Source organism: Echeneis naucrates, chromosome 20 (assembly GCF_900963305.1).
Source record: "Echeneis naucrates chromosome 20, fEcheNa1.1, whole genome shotgun sequence".
In the NCBI taxonomy this organism is placed as follows: Eukaryota; Metazoa; Chordata; class Actinopteri; order Carangiformes; family Echeneidae; genus Echeneis; species Echeneis naucrates.
In genome coordinates this window covers 9,081,655-9,099,607 of record NC_042530.1, presented here as the reverse complement: position 1 = coordinate 9,099,607, position 17,953 = coordinate 9,081,655, and the positions used below count along the sequence as shown (strand labels likewise).

The following is a 17,953-nucleotide window of genomic DNA, read 5'->3' as shown; positions in this document are numbered from 1 at the left end:
CTGAAGAAGACGGAGAGTAAGAAGTGCGACAGGCAGTCATGAAAACTGCTCTCTGTGGTGTGAGATCTCAGTTTGTGTCCGTCATGTTTTTCTGCATGCTGTACCGGACCGCCTGCCAGGTTGGCTCCTGCCGGGCCTCGGCTTCATATCTGCGGGCTTTTGCAACTTCCGGTCCAAGATTCGGAGAAACCAACAGCGATGGTAAAAAAAAAAAAAAAAAGGAAGAAATAAAATAAAAATAAACCGTTTTCTGCTACGTGATAGCAAACAAGCCCCCAGCGGGCCGCACCTTAGGGTGTTAGTGTTGGTTATATAAATAAGTACTATTTTAAAAAAGCTTCATCGGCCTGTCTCTGTTTGTGTTCCTGCCTACTGACTTCATTGCACTCAAACTGAAAAGTGGTGTGCCAGCGGCAAAGCTGACTGCAGAGACAAACCACCACAGCATTTATAAAGAAATGTGCAGTTAGCGTAACTTTGTGCTCTTCTCAGTTTCAGTGGTGACCTACGTGCAGCTGAAGAGCATGTTGTTCAACCGTAACATCCAGCTATTTGACGTGAGGAATCCAGATGAATACCAGGAAGGGCACATTTCAGAGGCGGTCAACATCCCCTGTAAGCGATTACACATACAAAGTGGAGAAAGGAGGGCTGTCTAAAAGTTTTCACTCTTCTTATTCTGTGGTGTGACCTTCAGTGGACAACCTGCAAGAGTCCCTGAAGCTGTCCTCAGAAGGGTTTCAAGAGAAATTTCAAGTGCAGGCCCCCGGAAAAGAGGATGACAACATTGTATTTCACTGCAGGAGTGGCAAGAGAAGTGCCACGGCACTAGACATCGCCCGTCAGCTGGGATTTACCAGGTAAAATAAGAGATCCACCTGTTTACACCCCAAAACCAAGAACCATACAGTGTCCTGCTGCAATCACAAGAGCCTGTGAAAGTCAAGATTTATTGTGGTTTTCACTGTTTAACTTTCTTGAATGCAGCTCCATACACAGCAAGCTAGAGTTCAGCTGTGTTGCGTAATCTCTCTCACACTCCCTTATCAGATAGTGACTTTAGTACGGCTACTGTGAATGGCATATTTCATCATTAATCTGTTTATGGCACTCCTACTGGAGCAGACATCCATAGTTTTAACAGTGGCTGGGTGACCTTTTCGTAGCAATCCAAACAACAGTGATAAGTGGCTAAGATATTCTCATGTTTCTCTTTTTCAGGGCAAGACATTATGAAGGAGGGTATAGTGAATGGGAAAAGCTAGAAGGAAAATGAATCTGTGTTGAATTCTTTACTTGAAAATCTCATATCGTAATCCAAAATACAGTTCAGTTAAAGGTTCAGAATATGATAAAAAGTTAGAGTAATTCTTTCCCACAGTTTCGCATTATATTGATTCCCATGACTTATATTTTTTATTCACATTTGCTGTTATTTTATCATTTGGATTTTTTTCATGTCGGCTTTCAATGTGTCAGTAAATTGCAGAGAGAAGATTGAAAATTCCTGTGAAATGGCTTAATGTTAAATTAAATTGTATACAAAATTCATCACGCCTCTGTATGTCCTCACAGATATGCAATTTTTTGTTTTCTTAAACACACTGCAGACTTTTTATCCCCAATTCCACAACTTAATTTTGTGCAATTTACATTTTCACCCTGCCTTTAATTTACCAAGTTTTTTTTATTACAAAGATATTTTGGCATTAACACACTGTTAATGTGGTGACATCTTTTAATCTTTAATACCAATTATAAAGAAAATTAACAAGACTTATGTACCTTTTTTAATATCTTATTTTAACATAAAATTACTGTTGCTTAATATCAACGTCCTTGTTAGATACGAAGCAGTTTGTTCTGTGGACCAATAGATGGCAGCAAAATTGCAACCATGTCTCGTAAAGTTTAACACCATCTTCCCGGTCACTATCCTTTATCATTACTGTAGCGATGCCCTCTCGAGTCTGACCCTCACACTGCTATTATTCTCTAAAGCTACAGAGCCTGTGAGTAACTACTCTGTGAGAAATTGTCGAGATCTTGTTACGATGAAAAGCAGATCCTCGCCCTTCGCCTTTCCATCCTATAACCTCCCAATGACCGTATTTAAAAGTATTCCAACAGTAGAGCAGGTGTCTGCGTATGTAGGCTGGGAAACCAATTACTAACTAGCAACTAGCAGTTGTGAAGGACCACAAAGACTATATGCATCAGCAGTGATATTCTGTGCATGCATGAATAAGGGCTGTGCACGTGCTTCTCCTTCTATTTGTCTACTTAGTTTTTTGCTTAGTTTGATAATTAATTTGTTGCATATCTAACTCTATTAGGAATCACTCCAAGGAAACGTTGCACGCCTCTAATCACTGCCATTCACAAGAGCGATATGGTGAAAGGCTCATTGTTGTCTTTCCTTTTTTTTTTTTTTTTTTTCTTTTCAAATGAGCTGAGGGGGAGTTCGGTCCTGTAATAACATCCAAAACCGAAATGCAGCATGTGTCGTTGATGTCACACACCAGTGATTTTTGTCTGGTTTTAGATGTATGGATTACACTAGTCAGGATTCTCTTCGGCTCTGCAAAGTAAGGTAGCTATTAGGCATCATGCTGCTGTGGAGAAGAATGGGTCAAATTTCCAATGAGGAACAAGGACATTTGGGCTCTTAGTTAAAATACAAACCGACTGCAGTTTGATTGTGAAAAATGAGCTGGGCCGGATTTCCAGCACAGAGAAAAATAAACAATAGATGAAGTAACACCTTCCTTTGGTACATTGGTTTGGTCTCATTTGTGCTGCTGAAGCTCCTCCAGGGCTTATTAATCTTATCTTAAAATGCCATGTAGAAGATAGCAAAAACAAAGCAAACTGGCTGGGAATGTGAGATATAAGGCACAAGCTCCTGGTACCTTTAATCAGCACTGAACAGTTTTGTTTTTCGCCATCTTACTGGATAGTGGAGTGGAAAAACAACAAGAGTCTGTAAGTCCATACATTTTTAACTAGAATAGACCCAGACTGCTCTAATTTACGCTCTGTGGGTCTTACAGGACCTGTCCTTTTTAATTCATCTTCATTCATCTTCTACCGCCTATCCGGAGCCAATCCCAGCTCACATGGGCCAAGGTCGGGGTCACACAGGTGGCCAGTCCGTCACACGCCCCCTTCATCTAACATTATGAATGCAGATGCGATCATATTCCGAGTTGTTATTGTTTTCTCCCCCCTGTCAATAACCGGCCACTTTCATTTGCCATGGTTCCACTTAGCGCACAAAGGATGATACCATCTGACGTCTCCACGGCCACGCGTGGTTTGGCTGCAAAATCCTAATAAAAAGCCCAACAGCTGTCACAAAGCGAGGGGGGGGGGGCGTGGAGGCGTGCGTGAGTAAGTGCGCGGCGATCCATGTGTTTTGAGGTTCCCGCATTCAAGCTCTGTTGTGCGCAATGGCACGGAGCGCTCCTCCTGCTCCTCCGCTCGGCTCGCAGAGCAGGACGCGATGAACGGACAACTTTTCTCTCAGCACGGATGATGCTCTTCCTCGATGGCATCTGATGAATTCTTCAGTGGGAAACAGTAAAAGGTATGTGAGTCTGTTTACTTTGTTCTGAACATTGGTGAGTGGGGGGAAAAAACGCCCTGTTTATTTATTTATTGATTCCCCCTCAGTTTTTGTTCCTTGTGTCATCGTCCAAGTTTTCTGATCTCCACTGTTTAAGTTTTTAGTCCTCTGATTTACTGGGTTGTATCTGACCTTAATCTTTGTGGACGCGTGTTTGTAAAGCTTGATAATTTGCTCTTATTGCGATTTTAATTGAATATGAAATCAAGGACCAAGTAGGTTGCAAACGTGGAAAAATCTAATAGTTGCTAATGATTTGGTTGCAGGAGCACCAGTTAATTGATTCATAAGTAATTATTCTTCTGGTATTGTGGCCAAGTTGTATTCAGGTCGTCATGCTAATAACAGTTAAACAACCTCCCTTCTGAATAGCTTCACTTAATCCCAAACTGCATATGTGGATGTCTGTGTTTGCTGAGCATTTAAGGGACTGCTGATGCCAGTTTCTCACACACTTGGTATGCATTGCTCCCACTGACAGTGAGAGACCGACCGGTTAGTGATTGATAAAAGATTAAGGTTCAGCAAGCCAAAGAGTGAAGAGGGAGATCCGTTTTTCCATTCACACTGTTTTACAACTATAAACAAACCTTTCACTGGAGCTCTGTGCAACCTTGTATCATGTAGCAAGAGCTGTCAGATATTCACGTCTTCATTCAGGTCTGCATCAAGGCTGTGTTAGCATGGATGTGGGGTTTCCTTTTTTTTTTTTTTTTTGGTTCATTATTTGCATTACTCCTGTCTTGTCATAGCCACCTAAGTGTTTAACCCCTACTGGGAGACTTCAAGGTGATGGAGATCAGTGCTTGCTTTTTTTTCACTGCTTCTTCAGGTTCTGTCAAGGGAAATAATGTGAAACTGGAGCCATTGAAGAACCAAGTGGAATTATAGAGCGAGGGAATCTTTAAAAGGCTGCTGGGTTTGAGCCAGGTCTAAAAATGTGCCCAGTTTCTCAGTGTCTGTTTTCCGGATTCTCTCACAGAGACAGAGAGGCAAGCTGGATAAGATGGATCAGTATGTTTTCCATGTAGACACAGGTGTGGGCATTACCACAGCACTGCTGTCTGGACTCAGGCCAGAGAAGGAGGTTTTGGAAACAATGAGAGAAGCATGGAGTGCAGGGAGCAGCGCCGTGGACCACGGCCAACCAAACCTCTGAGGGTGGCATGACCGAGTTATTACCCCTCCCCGATGAGCTGACCTTACTGACACTGCTCAAAGGCATACAGCTAGCTCCTCATTAAAGTTACCACCTCTACTTTGGAGTTTTTGTCTCCATTCATTGGGTTGAAAGCTGATTGCAGCAAGGAGGCAGATACAGTTAAAAGGCTGGGTGGAACTATAAATGCAGTACAGTGTTAATAAAGTTGGCTGTAAAGAGTCTGGATTTCGCGTTATGGAGCAAAGTGTCTGTCAGCATCACTGAGCCATATCTTCAGGAAGCATCAAGATGTGCTTCCATTTTTCACTCAGCATGAAAAAAAGAAACACTTCTACAAGCACACAGCAAACCGCAGAGCAAGTGACACTACTGCTGGGCTGCATTTCAACAATTTTATTTATCCGTTCATCTGACTACTGGTGCTAAGAGCCAGGATGTTTCCCAGCAGGCCTTTGACCTGAAATGATGTCGCTGTCTTCAACTTGCAGCTTCATCTTGCTTCTCTTCGATGTGATAAATGAGAAATGTTATGGCTGTGTATGTGAATCCGGAGAGAGGAACTTGTGAGATGAACATCGAATCATACTCTTTTCCTTTGGCAGGTCTGCCAAAAATATCACCTCCCATGTCACCGGGATATCTCCATGGCGATGTTTAGCAGCGCAGAGCGGCTCTGGAACGAGTCAGACCCCCTCGGATTTGATGAGAGGAATGACAGCGAGGCGTCAGGGCAGGACGAAGGGGAACTGAACTACTACGCCATGTTGTACTCCCTCCTCATCCTGGCCATTGTGTTTGGGAACGTGCTGGTGTGCCTGGCTGTGCTGAGAGAGCGCTCCCTTCAGACCACCACTAACTATTTAGTGGTGAGCCTGGCTGTGTCCGACCTGCTTGTGGCTTCTTTGGTCATGCCCTGGGTTGTCTACCTGGAGGTGAGGAAATCAGGGTGTTTCAGTACAGTGGAGCATTGATCTGAAGTGCTTTTTAGCAATTTGTCTGGCATATCACTTAACTGACACTGCTCTATGTTCCAAATGTATTCATATCAAGTAATTACATAGCCCGATCAATCAATTAGGTTGAGAACGATTTCAGTTTTTCTTTTTTTAAAACAAAAACAAAAACAACAGACCTGTTGATGTCTCAGGCTCCTACAAGGTACCAAGCAGGTATCTTTAAATAGGCAATGTAACGATGCAGAAAAACATAAATACCTTCCCTCCCGTTTCACAAGCTGCTGCACACTAACCAGCGTTTTCAGCTGCGTTATCGCCATGGTAATGCATGGCGACGCATCTTTTTAAATAGGACGTCACACACTGTCAGGAAGGTGCACACTTGATTTAAACCTGTCTCTGAAAGTAGAAGGAAACTAAATTGGCTTAAAATCATAATCATCCAAATGCAAATTTAAAAAAGTATGTATGAGTGTATATTGTGTTAGAGCATTTATTTATTCTTGAGTTAGTTAAGACACCCCACAATCTTTCTACTTATCCTCTAGCATCTGAATAATTATCCCGCCACCATCACCCTGATGAAGTGGACTGAATGGAGAGGAGAAGGCAGGAAGAGATAAAGGATTAGCATAATTTGGAGTTTATTACGTAGTGACAACTGACAACTGAGTAACAGGAAGATAGTAATGTTGGTAAAAGGTAGTTCAGATTGTTCTTCACTATTAATAAATTATGGTATATTATATATAATTTCTGAAGGATATTGAATATTCTAAAAATGATGGAGATAATTGGTTGAACTTAAAACGAAGAAGCCGTTGCTAACGAGAGAATTTTATTTTAAGCAGATCTTAGAAGCAAATTGCATTAGAGCAACTGATTACAAAATGGGCACTTTATCTTGTAAATTATGGCCTGCTATCGCATAATTACAAGAAAAGACCTCATAATTATGAAAAAGGCGCTCCACAGTCTGACATGCTGCTAGTCACTCTTCATGAATATAAATGATTGCATTTAAAGGCATCCAAGCTGGTGGGTGTCCCAGGGAACTAAGCAATACCTGCTCGCCATCCTAGATATTCCATAAGGAGTGCTGAAGCTGCAATATCATCTTACACAACATACAGAAACCCAGGTCCCAACTCTGTGTGTGTCAGTTCATACCAAGAGCCGTCAAAGGGTTTTCATATTCTCCACAAATAGCAGTCCGCAGGTTGTTGCTGGTTAAGCTACTTTATTAATGAAGTGGAACTCGGCTCAGGCCCGGGTACAGAGGAGAAGTTTTCTGATACGCTACTTTACCTGCTCATGTAACGATAACCGAGAGATTGAACAAGACTGGATCAAGATTTAAAGGACTTGGACTGTCCCACAGGGAATGCCCTCGACAAAAACCATGTGGATGACTTATTCAGGTAAGTCTCTCACCTTTTTGGTTAAATTAAGATATGCTACATTAGTTAAGTAATTCATTGGCTAATTGAATTGTTGACTTTATGGTGTATTAAAGAACATTATTCATATGCATAGTTTAAAAATTGATTATTTATTTTACTGTAATAAGTTATTCTGTTCATACTGTTTATATATCTCATTCAGTTCCAGTCTAAGTAATAAGGACATAATCCAGTGTTGTCCTTATTTTTGTTAATTCAGTGCAGTTTGTTTATACCAAAGCCAAGATAAATCTAGGAGTGACTGCCCTCTAGTTTTACTCCTCTTAATCCAAATTCCCTCTTCATGTTTTCACTGGCAGCATTTGTTTCTAAGCTACTTAGGTAATAGCAAAGGAATACATTTAGCAGCAAACAGACTGTAACGTTTCAAGGCACCGTCTTCATTTTTCCCTGTTCAAACATTTGAGCTAAGCTGATCATTTTGCACAGAAGGATTGTGTATTGTTCCCCATCTCTCCCACGAATTTATTCTAATCTCATCACAAGCGCTGTGGAGAGAGAAATCGGCTGCAGCATCCAGAGGCTCTTTCATGGTCATATTAATATCTGTGCAAGCAATATGGGCTAAAAGATAACTTTTTCTCTTCGGGGAGAGCAGCAGGAAGTTGCCAATCTGTGGAATTGACACAGAATATGTCCAAGGAGGACTGTGTCACCAAAGGGACACCACAGACCTTAAGACAGTATCCCAGCAACTTGCAATCACTGTATGTTTTGTTAGTATTTTCCAAGGCATCTTCTCTTTCCATCCTTCCACCGAGTCCACTCCCCTCCTTCACGCTCGCCCTCAATCCAACCAGTCGAGGCAGATGGCTGCCCTCCCTGAGCCCGCTCCTGCCCGAGGTTTTTGCCTCTTAAAGGAAGTCTTTCCTATCCACTGTCACCAAGTGCTCTTTGTGAAGTGCCTTGATGGACCTTTAAGATTTGGCGCTATGTTAAGGATTCTGATTTGATTTCAGGAGACCCACATCCATGTGATGAGACTGAGGTCAACCTTTATCTATCTATCAATTTAAGAAAACCTGACGACAGTCTACTTCCCCTTATCACTACACCAGACAGAGCATTTTTACAAACCAGCATCCAGGGTTCAGGATCTGGTTGATTTGTTGGTTTAATTGCAGACTTTCTTTTGTTTTGCATAATGCCAATAAGACAGAAGACATTTTAATCAAGTATAGACCTACATTATAGATACTTTGTTTTTGGAATTTAACAATGAATTGTATTAGATCTGTTCTGTAGTGCTATTGTAACATGTTTATAGCCTTGATTATGTAAGTAACATTGGGGTTACTGTATGTAAAGTGTAAACTAAGTAAATAAAGAATTATGATTTTTAGACCCTGACTGACTGTGACTGAATGTTCAACAATGCACTTTACACTTTATTAAAATACCAAATGCTCCCATCAGTGGCCAGAGTTGATTGATGCTGAACTCGACTGACCAGAACCAGTCCACAAGCTAAGATAACAGTTCACTGATATATGAAGATCTTCTTGGTGTAATCTCCGTTTCTGCAAATAATGGTGCATAGCAGAGTGCACCAGAGGAGATCATTTGTTTGCTCTTTCAAAACTGTTCGCATGCCTTTGGGTTTGTGTCTTACACCATTTCTTTGAACCACAACTGTTGACCTCTCATATTTTGATCCTTTGCTGTAGCATTGAACTCTCCAGCTCCCTGAGCTCGTCAGTAAGAACCTCAGTCATGGAGGGACGTGAGAATCCAAGTATTAACATAAATTTCATCCCTGATCTCAACACCTCCCATCTGTGTTATTGAAAAATGTATAATCCTCATCGTTTGGTCCATTCCCATTGGAGATATGATCTAAAATTATTGAGTAAATTCACCTCAACATTGTGAAAATTTCCTGCTGATTCTAGACTAGTGCATATAATATCCTAAAATAATTTGAACGTTGTTGCTGAAAAGTGAGTGTTTGTTTCAATTGAAGTTACTCCCCTGATGTGTACGCTGTTGAAAAGGCTGATTAGCTACTGCCACTGCCCCTTCAGTCAGGTCCTCTCTCAAAAATCAATTTATTTGCAATTACAAATCTGGTTGATATCTACATCAGGATCTTTACACGTGATTATGCAATCCTTATTCTCTGTGGTTTCCTCGCTAATTCCTCGCATCATCTGCCTCTCTTGCCTCTCGCACTTGCTGTTCAGTTGCTTCATTAACTGTTCCCACACAGACAACCCTCAGGGAGTCACATTTCAGCAATAGTCATGAAGAAGTAATGCCCTTGCCACAATCAAAATGCATTTCCCTCCATGTAGTCTAAAAAACATCGTCACGGAGTGCAGTTGTGTTTAATAAGCAGCCACCTTGATATCTGAAGTCTGAGCACTGGCAGCAAAGGATTTCTAAACATCAGCTCTGCCAGAAAAGAAGAAGGTGCAAAGACATACACTCAGTGAGCAGAATCTGACAAATTAAAGGTGATTATTCCCTGTCGGGGTAAGTTAAAGTAGTGAAGACCCTCAAACAGCGTAAACAGCCATGCTGTCAGAGCACCTTCTACACTTTTCATTCTTCACTTGTGTTTCAAAGGGGAGTTTCCTAATAGCATAAGGAAAAGGTTATTAAAAGATAGTATGACACTGAAGTGCAATATTCATTAATCTAGCAAGAATGTTAAGGTCAGTAATGCCCTGGATAAGGCTGGAAAAGAAACAGTTCAGAGCCGGAGGCGGCGACTTTGAGCTCTCAGCACCAGCACTGAGAGCTCCAATCTTAAAGACGGGGAATAGCCCATTGTGACCGGAGGGTTGCCGCTTCTGTGATTTAGTCTCTCACCCTGCCCACAGTAGATACTAATCATGTGCCCTCAAGCAAGCCACCTTCTCTTTTGATGGTGCAGTAGATCTATGACTTGTACGTGAAGGAAGTGGTTGTATTGGCAGCAGTGACTGAGGCTTCACTTTGGACGATCAGCCCCAGTAAATTTATGGCCTGTCACCACAAACAGCTCCATTTGTAGTATAGAAGTTCCTCCACTTTCAAGACAAGATTTTATCAGTGCTCTTTCATTTCATAGAGTACAATGAACTCTGAAATAAGACAAAAAATTTGATCATAAAAGATTACTTCTCCACACATTCTTAAGCAGCTTTACCCTTTAAACATCTCTCAAATAAGTTCACAAATCACCTTCTAATATCTGCAACTATTTTACCACCACTATCGCTTTCTGTCTCTCTCTCTCTCCCTCTCTTTCTCTTTTTATCAATAACAAAAACAGAGCAGTTCACAACAACAATGATAGAATTTGGGTTAAAGCTGTGGAGCACTCAGTGCCCGTTGGGAAATGAACGTTACATTAATATGTATAATACAACAAATGTGCTGGTGTATTTCTTTGTGCCTGCGTAAGTGGGACATCGCTGGGACATTTTCATGAAGGCGAGTGACAGCTATTTACATCTTTGTACGTGCAGGCATGTCTGTTAATATTCCCATATGTGCCAGCTGCATTTTCACTGCAGGAAGGCAAATGTTGCCATCCCAGATTTAAGCAGTGGAGCCTGGATCATATTTATCTTTTATTACCAGGCATTACACCTGAGGGGACGAAGATGTGGGAGAGTGGGGTGTTGATGGTTTCGCTGGGGGTTAATGTCCATTTTGAGAAATTTAAATTCCCTCGAGGATCATTGGAGCCTGTGTTTGACACAGATCCTCAGTTCTACTTCCCCATTACAGGCTCGCAGTGTTATGTATATCAACCATCAGAGTTTACACTTGACCACTTCAGAGCACTTAGTTTCTTGTGTTATGTGAGGACACTTTGGATGCTGACACAAACTTATTTGTTAATTCATGCATAATTGATACTGCTATTAGAATAAATGCTTATGTTCAATATAAAAGGGAGAGCGTGGCGTAACATTTGGCAGTGCACATTCTAACCTACCACTTTGCCTTTCTATCACATGTAGGTGCACATTCATAGGTGCTTCACACGTCACGGTGAGGAAGGGTAGGAGAAAAGTGTGCGTTGTTAATCAGCCGGTCTGTCCTGTGCAGGTGGTCGGTGGCGCTTGGCTTTTCAGCCGGCTCTACTGTAACATCTTTGTCACGCTGGATGTGATGATGTGCACCGCCAGTATCCTCAACCTGTGTGCTATCAGCATTGACAGGTGAGCGTGTGTACATGCACCTGTGCCTTGCCTGTGTGCTTGTGTGTGTGTGTGTGTGTGCGCTCTTTGTTTCCATGTTTCCAGGTATTGTGGTTTCTTTTTTTCTTTTTTTTCTCAGCTCATAGATATTTAAAAATGTGATTTTTTTAAAACAGTGTTTTCCTATCTTCTTCATATCCTCTTGACAAATATGCATCTTTGTGTTTCTGTGTGTGAGACGTACACAGAAATAGGGAAATTGTCCGTTGTGTTATTGTGTTGTATTGTTCAGACATCAGCACATTCACCACTAAATGCACTGCATTAGTCCAAATCTTTATATAGGTATATATACACACACACGCACACATCACGTTTTTACATTATTTATTTGCTGAGTTTTCTTCTTGTATCACAGTAAATATTTAATAGCTCTTTAGGGTTTTGGATCCTACAACCTAGCAGACATAAAGAGTTCAACTGCACAGACTGAATTAAGTTCATTAGAACAGGAGATGTCAAATTTTTATTATTTCTCTGCGTCTGATACGTTTACGCTCGTCAGTCATTTGTTACAAATACTGTTTCATTAGAACATTTAAAACTCCTGCAGTGGATCGCACTTGGGATATATAAATCTAAATACACAACATTCAACATTCAGCTGGGTCTTTTTTTTTACCGTGCAGTCACACGTTTTTGAGACTGAGTGTCTGACAGGTGCTTCATCAGCATTTTGTTACATACCTGCACACAAAAGGTTTATCTGTACAGCACAGAATTAGCTTCTTTGTGACGGCCTGTAATTCATTATTAGACCAGTGAACACAGCTACAGTCTCAAGAACATTACACATTGCTAAATTGATGCCATGAACCATCACCATTCAGTGTCATTAATAATCTGCTACATGTTAATGTAAACCTTTTGACGGCATAATTTATTTTTCAGATTATAGCAAATATGGCTGTGAAGATTTGTAGCCCATTTGAGGGAGGCATCTACTGAATGGGCAGCAGTAATACAGCCCCCAACTTCACAGTGAAGAGTCTTTATGAGTGCGCTCACAGTGTCACTTGTGTTTTAGGAGGCGGCTGGGACCCTGGCTTTCATCCTATAACTTAGAGCACCACTTCATCAATAAACCATGTGCACTAAGATTTTTCACCACTCCACTTTTTCACTTTGGTTTTTATTTCACCAGACAGCAATACGGCAGGGGGGTTAAAGACAGAGTAAAGCATCAAGCGAAGAGTATTTTTAGGGAGCATCTGTGTCTGTTTGGCTTTGGGTATCACCCTGTGTTTTGCCCAGAGACGGACCAGAGTAATTAGTCTGAGGATAAATCGTGGTGGCAGTTACTGGCTCTAAACAACAACCTAACATCATATCACTTTTGGTTTGAGTCCAGTGTAATAGCTGCTTCTTCAGAGCCAATGCTGTACCTGGTTTTCTCTGGCTCATTATGCTGTGCTGATTTACACTCAAATGGAAATTTAAGAATTTTGTTCTATTGCTGAATATCTTAATTGTTTCATAGATTAAAAAAAAAAGAAGTCTGGCTTTCTGCTCGTTTATTGTTTTTATATTGTCAGTTTTTTCTCAGCTGTGGAATCGTTGGCATCCCCAAAGTCCATGTCCTTTCAGGGAGCTCTCTTCTTCCCTCTAATTATTGCCTTTTACTGGGCTTTATCAGCACTTTTGTTTTCCCTAAATATCACCACCTAACCTTTGTGCACACAGATTTCCAAAGCTGGACGGACTCTAATCTGTGTCTGTGTCTGCAGGTACACAGCAGTGGTGATGCCCGTCTTGTACAACACCACCCATCGCTCCAGGAAGAGAGTTTTCGTGATGATTGCCATAGTGTGGTTCCTGGCCTTTGCTGTCTCCTGCCCTCTGCTTTTTGGCTTCAACACCACTGGTCAGTTCAACAACATTTGGACTTCATCATGCACCATGTTATGCTGTTGGGGTCAATATTGGGGCCATAATTTAGTTAGTTTAGTAATATATATATATATATATATATATATATTTTTTTTTTTTTTTTTTTTTTTTTTTTTTTTTTTTTTCCACATGGGCAGGACTAATAATGCTTCTGTGGATATCTCTTGATATTTTTTTCTGAGAGTGAGAAAATAATTACTGAAGATTTTACTGGGGTTATCTCAGCTTAGTCTACAACTTTAAATTTTAAATAGCAAGTGATGCGAGCGGGGTATGGTGAGTAAGATGTGAGCAATTACAGTCATACTGATAACACATTCATGTAATCTGTGTTCTAATTAGGAGTCGGGCAAATTAGGAAATTCTACTTCTTGGTATGTCTGCTGTGTCTCAAAAACCCATGGGCAACATGGCTGCAAAGCCGCCGTTCCTGGTAATAACACAGAAGTAAGCTCAATATTAACTCAAAAATACATTCAGCTATTTTATCAAGAAGCAATCTACAATTTGTCTGCTTAATAGCAAAATGTTGTAATTAAGTGGGACAAAAAAAAAGTAGCTAATTAAGCTAAGCGAGCACTTAAATGTCCATCAGTAGGGAGATAGTGTTCAAAGTAACAGAAGTCTATTTTGTGTTTTAGCCTTGATGGAAGCCTAATAAATTACACCAGTGAGTTTTATTACAGAAAATGTTAAATCCAGTGACCCTGTCACTCAAAATGATCTTGGCCTATGTTCCTCAAACATGTTTGCTAATCTGTCTATTTTAAGTCCCCATGCTTTATTAAATCTGATGGACTCTCGATATAAATCAACAACCCACCATCAGATGCTCTTGGGGTCATTGTTTAGCTGCAATATATTAGTGTTGTCTTGTGGTGAAACTTCATGGTTTGGGCAGCAGTGTGACAGGAAAGGGAGATATCTTTACAGAAAAAAGAACTTTTTCATTTTGAAATTTCACATACGCTGAATTCTGATTAGATGGGTTTGCTGTGGGTGGACAGGTCGTGTCAGGAATGGTTTAGGGATTATTCATGCTTTGCAGAAATCAAATTTTGCTGATATGTTTTTGTGTATTTGTGTATTTAACATTACAAAATGGACTGCGAGAGACATTACCAGTTGCTATTTTGTTAGCCAGCAACACAGATGCATGACTGCTTGCACATCATTAAGAGCATTAGTAGACACAATGTAAAGCTGTTCACAGGGATGGAGGCATTTGGTTTAGTCTGTCTGCAATCACTGGAAAAGGGTAGCTGGTGATTATAGAAATTTCACCGTTTTGTCAGTAAGCAACCACACATTAGCATCAGAGGGAAGGTTAAAGGAGGACACGAGCGCCACATTTCTTTATCCACCATCCAATGCATTAGAAGAGGGCAGGTACCAAACAAAAAGGCTAAATAATATTAACTCCAAAATGGAGTTGGCTTATAGAACCACTATAACATCCTCAAACACTGTGAATGTGATATCGATTCAGGGGAACATCTAGGTGGAAGAGCATCACTTTGGTTTATTCATGCCCGTCACATACAGTGTAGATGTGATCAGAGTCTGTGTCGCATCAATTTACAGCACCATATGCTCGACTGATAGATATTTAACACTGGTATTTTGATTGAAAAATTGGTCTATACACTATTATTATTGTGTCAATTGTCTCATATTCTGAATGCATGGCTCAATTATTGCCACATCAATCATACTTCCGTCCCCCAGTCATGGCTGTTAGTGTGTGTGTGTGTGTGTGTGTGTGTGTGTGTGTGTGTGTGTGTGTGCAGGGCTACACAGCACACATAATTATGTAGACAGAATGGGAAAGAAGAAAGGCTATCTGTCATTTTCAACATGGAGAGCATCCACCAAGGTCAGAGGTTGTCTGCAGATAATACTTAAGATTGTGTTTTACATAATGGCATTTTTGCTTTTATCTCAGATGACCCACTGGTGTGCTCCATCTCCAACCCCGACTTTGTGATCTACTCCTCAGTGGTGTCCTTCTACCTGCCCTTTTTTGTCACTTTACTGGTCTACATCCGCATCTACATCTTCCTCAGGATGAGGCGCAAAAGGATCACCTTCAGCCAGGCCAGTGGAAAGATCCGGCCAGGCTCAACCCCACCTTCTGTGGTGAGAATATTATCTTAACTAGATATCTAAGATGGAATTAGGTGGCGGGGGTTTGTCATCATGAGACATTTAATTAAAATACAAAAACAGTGTAAATACCAAAGCACTTAAAGTAGAGAGGTAGGAAATTCAATAGAGCAACAATAATCTCATAAAAGTTGTGAAAACACATGCAAATACAAATTCTAAACTAGAAGTGCAGCTCACAGTTTGGCTTGTAGTGTGACTGGCCCATCAGGGTCTGACATTATCTGAGGAGAACAGTCATCTTGGAAAGCCCTTTGGTTCATTTTCTAATTGAGTCTGACATCTTTAACATTTTATTATGTACAATGGTTTATTATGAAACGTGATTCATTTTGGCAGATAAACTTTGATTGTGGAGAATAATTGGCTTCTGTGAGTTTGTCTGAAGATAAAATTGAATATTTAATAAATGAATGTATTTTTATCCAGGAATAGCACTGCCTCTAAACTCTATTGTAGCAGGGTATGTCACTACAGTTCAATCAATATAATTATATATGAATGGAAATGAGGCAGAGGGGTCTGTTACAATTCACTTTGGTCCTTTATATATATATATATCTATATATCTATAGATATGTATATATCTATCTCTATATATAGAGATAGATATATCTCACAGACAAGTGTGTCTGTTTCTATACTCAGTGTAAATTAGACTTTCTCCCCCACAAAAAAAGTGTTTTCCTTCGATCTACCTTTGCCAAATAAGCCTTCTTGTTTAGTACTTTTCGTTGCATGTGTTTTCTCTATTTGAATGTGTTTTATATTTCTTTCATTTCTTGTTGCATTTTTTTTTTCCCCCAATGGTAATGCCGACACGTCTGCATGGGCTTTGTCCTGAGGGGCCATGGTTTATGAAACAGTTATTCATGAATTATTACAATGGTTTGAGAAACACAAACTCAAAAATGTAGGTTTGGCTGTTTTATATCGCTGAGACAGTTTCGCTCCCTCATTCACATTCAGCCACATTACACACATTTGTAATGACTTGCAAATTACAATTCACCTGCATACTGGACCTTTTCTGTTAAATGAGCATACCGAAACCTTCCCTAATGCATCATAACTTATTCCATAACAGAAGAGAAATTATGCATAATCACAGCATCGAACAAGAACGCTGCTGTCAGAAACACTTGGGTAAAATTGTAAAGTTAAAGCCGTTTTCTTTTATCACATGTACAAATTTCAATTTGTCACTCTCAGACACTGTGTTCAGACAAAATATCAGAGGAATCTGTAGAGTATTAGTTTGCTTCAACTTGAGAGAAAAGCTGTGTGATTTTAAATCAGGCTGCCTTTTAGTGCAATAGGCCCAACATTTGTCTTCTCATCTTAATCCAGAAATCTAATATTTAATAATTAGCATTACAGTTTAAGATATTGGAAATGTCAACAGCATTTCTAAAAACAGGTTACATGGAAGAGAGGGTATTAAAGAGACCAATAAAAATATATTAACATTTTTTTCAATTCTGTCTGTATCCAAGTTATCAATTCTGACAGTGGCCTGAGGTGTCACAATGCTGCTAAATGCTAACATGCTCAGGATGACCATGCAAACAGAGATTTAGTCAGATAAACTGAGGTCTGTGCATTTTAAATTCATAATGCTACACATTAGCATTTCTATGAGTTACAATTAAACAGCAACCTACAGCTAAGGCTGAAAACCTGTCCGTCACAAGGCTGGAAAAAAGAAAGTTCAAAATATTTTTGAGTGTAATCGGAAATAGTTTCACTGTCAAATGTTTTGTGAAGAGTGGCACTTTTCTTTGAATAGTGAATTTACAATTTTTTTTTTCCTCTGAAACAGTTGTCAGTTTTTCTTTGACAACCATAAGAAAGCCATCAAGTCCTCTTCTATTCCTACGCTTATCGTTAAATTCCATCCATCCATCTTCAACTGCTGATCCAAAGTCGGGGGGGGCAGTTTAGGAGGAGCCTCAGGCTTCCTTTTCCCCAGAGACCTCGACTAATTCTGACTGGCTCCCAGGCCACTGAGGAGATATAATCTCTCCACCTGGTCCTAGGTCTGCCCTGAGGTCTCCTCCCAGTTGGACATGCTGAAGCACCTCCTTGGTGGCATCCTCATCAGATGCCCAAACCACCTCAACTAGTTCCATTCCACCCAAAGAGCAGCAGTGCGATTCAGAAGGCTGAGCTCTTCACCCCGTCTGTGAGGGAGAGTCCAGCCGCTCTGCGGAGAAAACCCATTTCGGCCATTTGTATCCACAACCTTGTTCTTTCAGTCACTCACCATAGGTGAGAGTAGGAGATTGACCGATAGAGCAAGAGCTTTACCTTATCTTATAAATAATGGTGTATAAAAAGACAATTAGATAATTCAATCCTGCTTCTTGACCAGCTTTGGAACAGAAGCGTTTCATACATAATGTGGTGGGGCTCGCTCTGCTTCAATGCTTTGTCCTCTATTCACACATTCAGTCCTCTGTTTTAATAACAGCTTACAGATAATTGGTTGT

The 17,953-nt window shown here is 40.5% G+C and overlaps 2 protein-coding genes across 4 annotated transcripts in view; both read left to right on the top strand.

The window, feature by feature from the left end:
• LOC115061276 (thiosulfate:glutathione sulfurtransferase) lies at positions 1–1,551 on the top strand. The gene is made up of 4 exons (XM_029529569.1): positions 1–201; positions 493–615; positions 698–860; positions 1,222–1,551. Exons 1-4 carry the CDS (start codon positions 39–41, stop codon positions 1,274–1,276), a joined length of 504 nt encoding a protein of 167 aa, XP_029385429.1. The 5' UTR covers positions 1–38; the 3' UTR covers positions 1,277–1,551.
• An 877-nt stretch (positions 1,552–2,428) lies between these two features.
• drd3 (dopamine receptor D3) overlaps positions 2,429–17,953 on the top strand; it is a 19,674-nt gene continuing 4,149 nt past the window's right edge. For 2 of the 3 annotated variants that reach the window (XM_029529568.1, XM_029529566.1), the window contains exons 1-4: positions 2,429–5,722; positions 11,254–11,366; positions 13,133–13,269; positions 15,241–15,434. In XM_029529568.1, coding sequence (XP_029385428.1) covers positions 5,435–5,722; positions 11,254–11,366; positions 13,133–13,269; positions 15,241–15,434 — 732 coding nt within the window. In that variant the 5' untranslated portion in view covers positions 2,429–5,434. The remainder of the gene's footprint in view (positions 5,723–11,253; positions 11,367–13,132; positions 13,270–15,240; positions 15,435–17,953) is intronic. The other variant, XM_029529567.1, reaches the window with a different exon arrangement.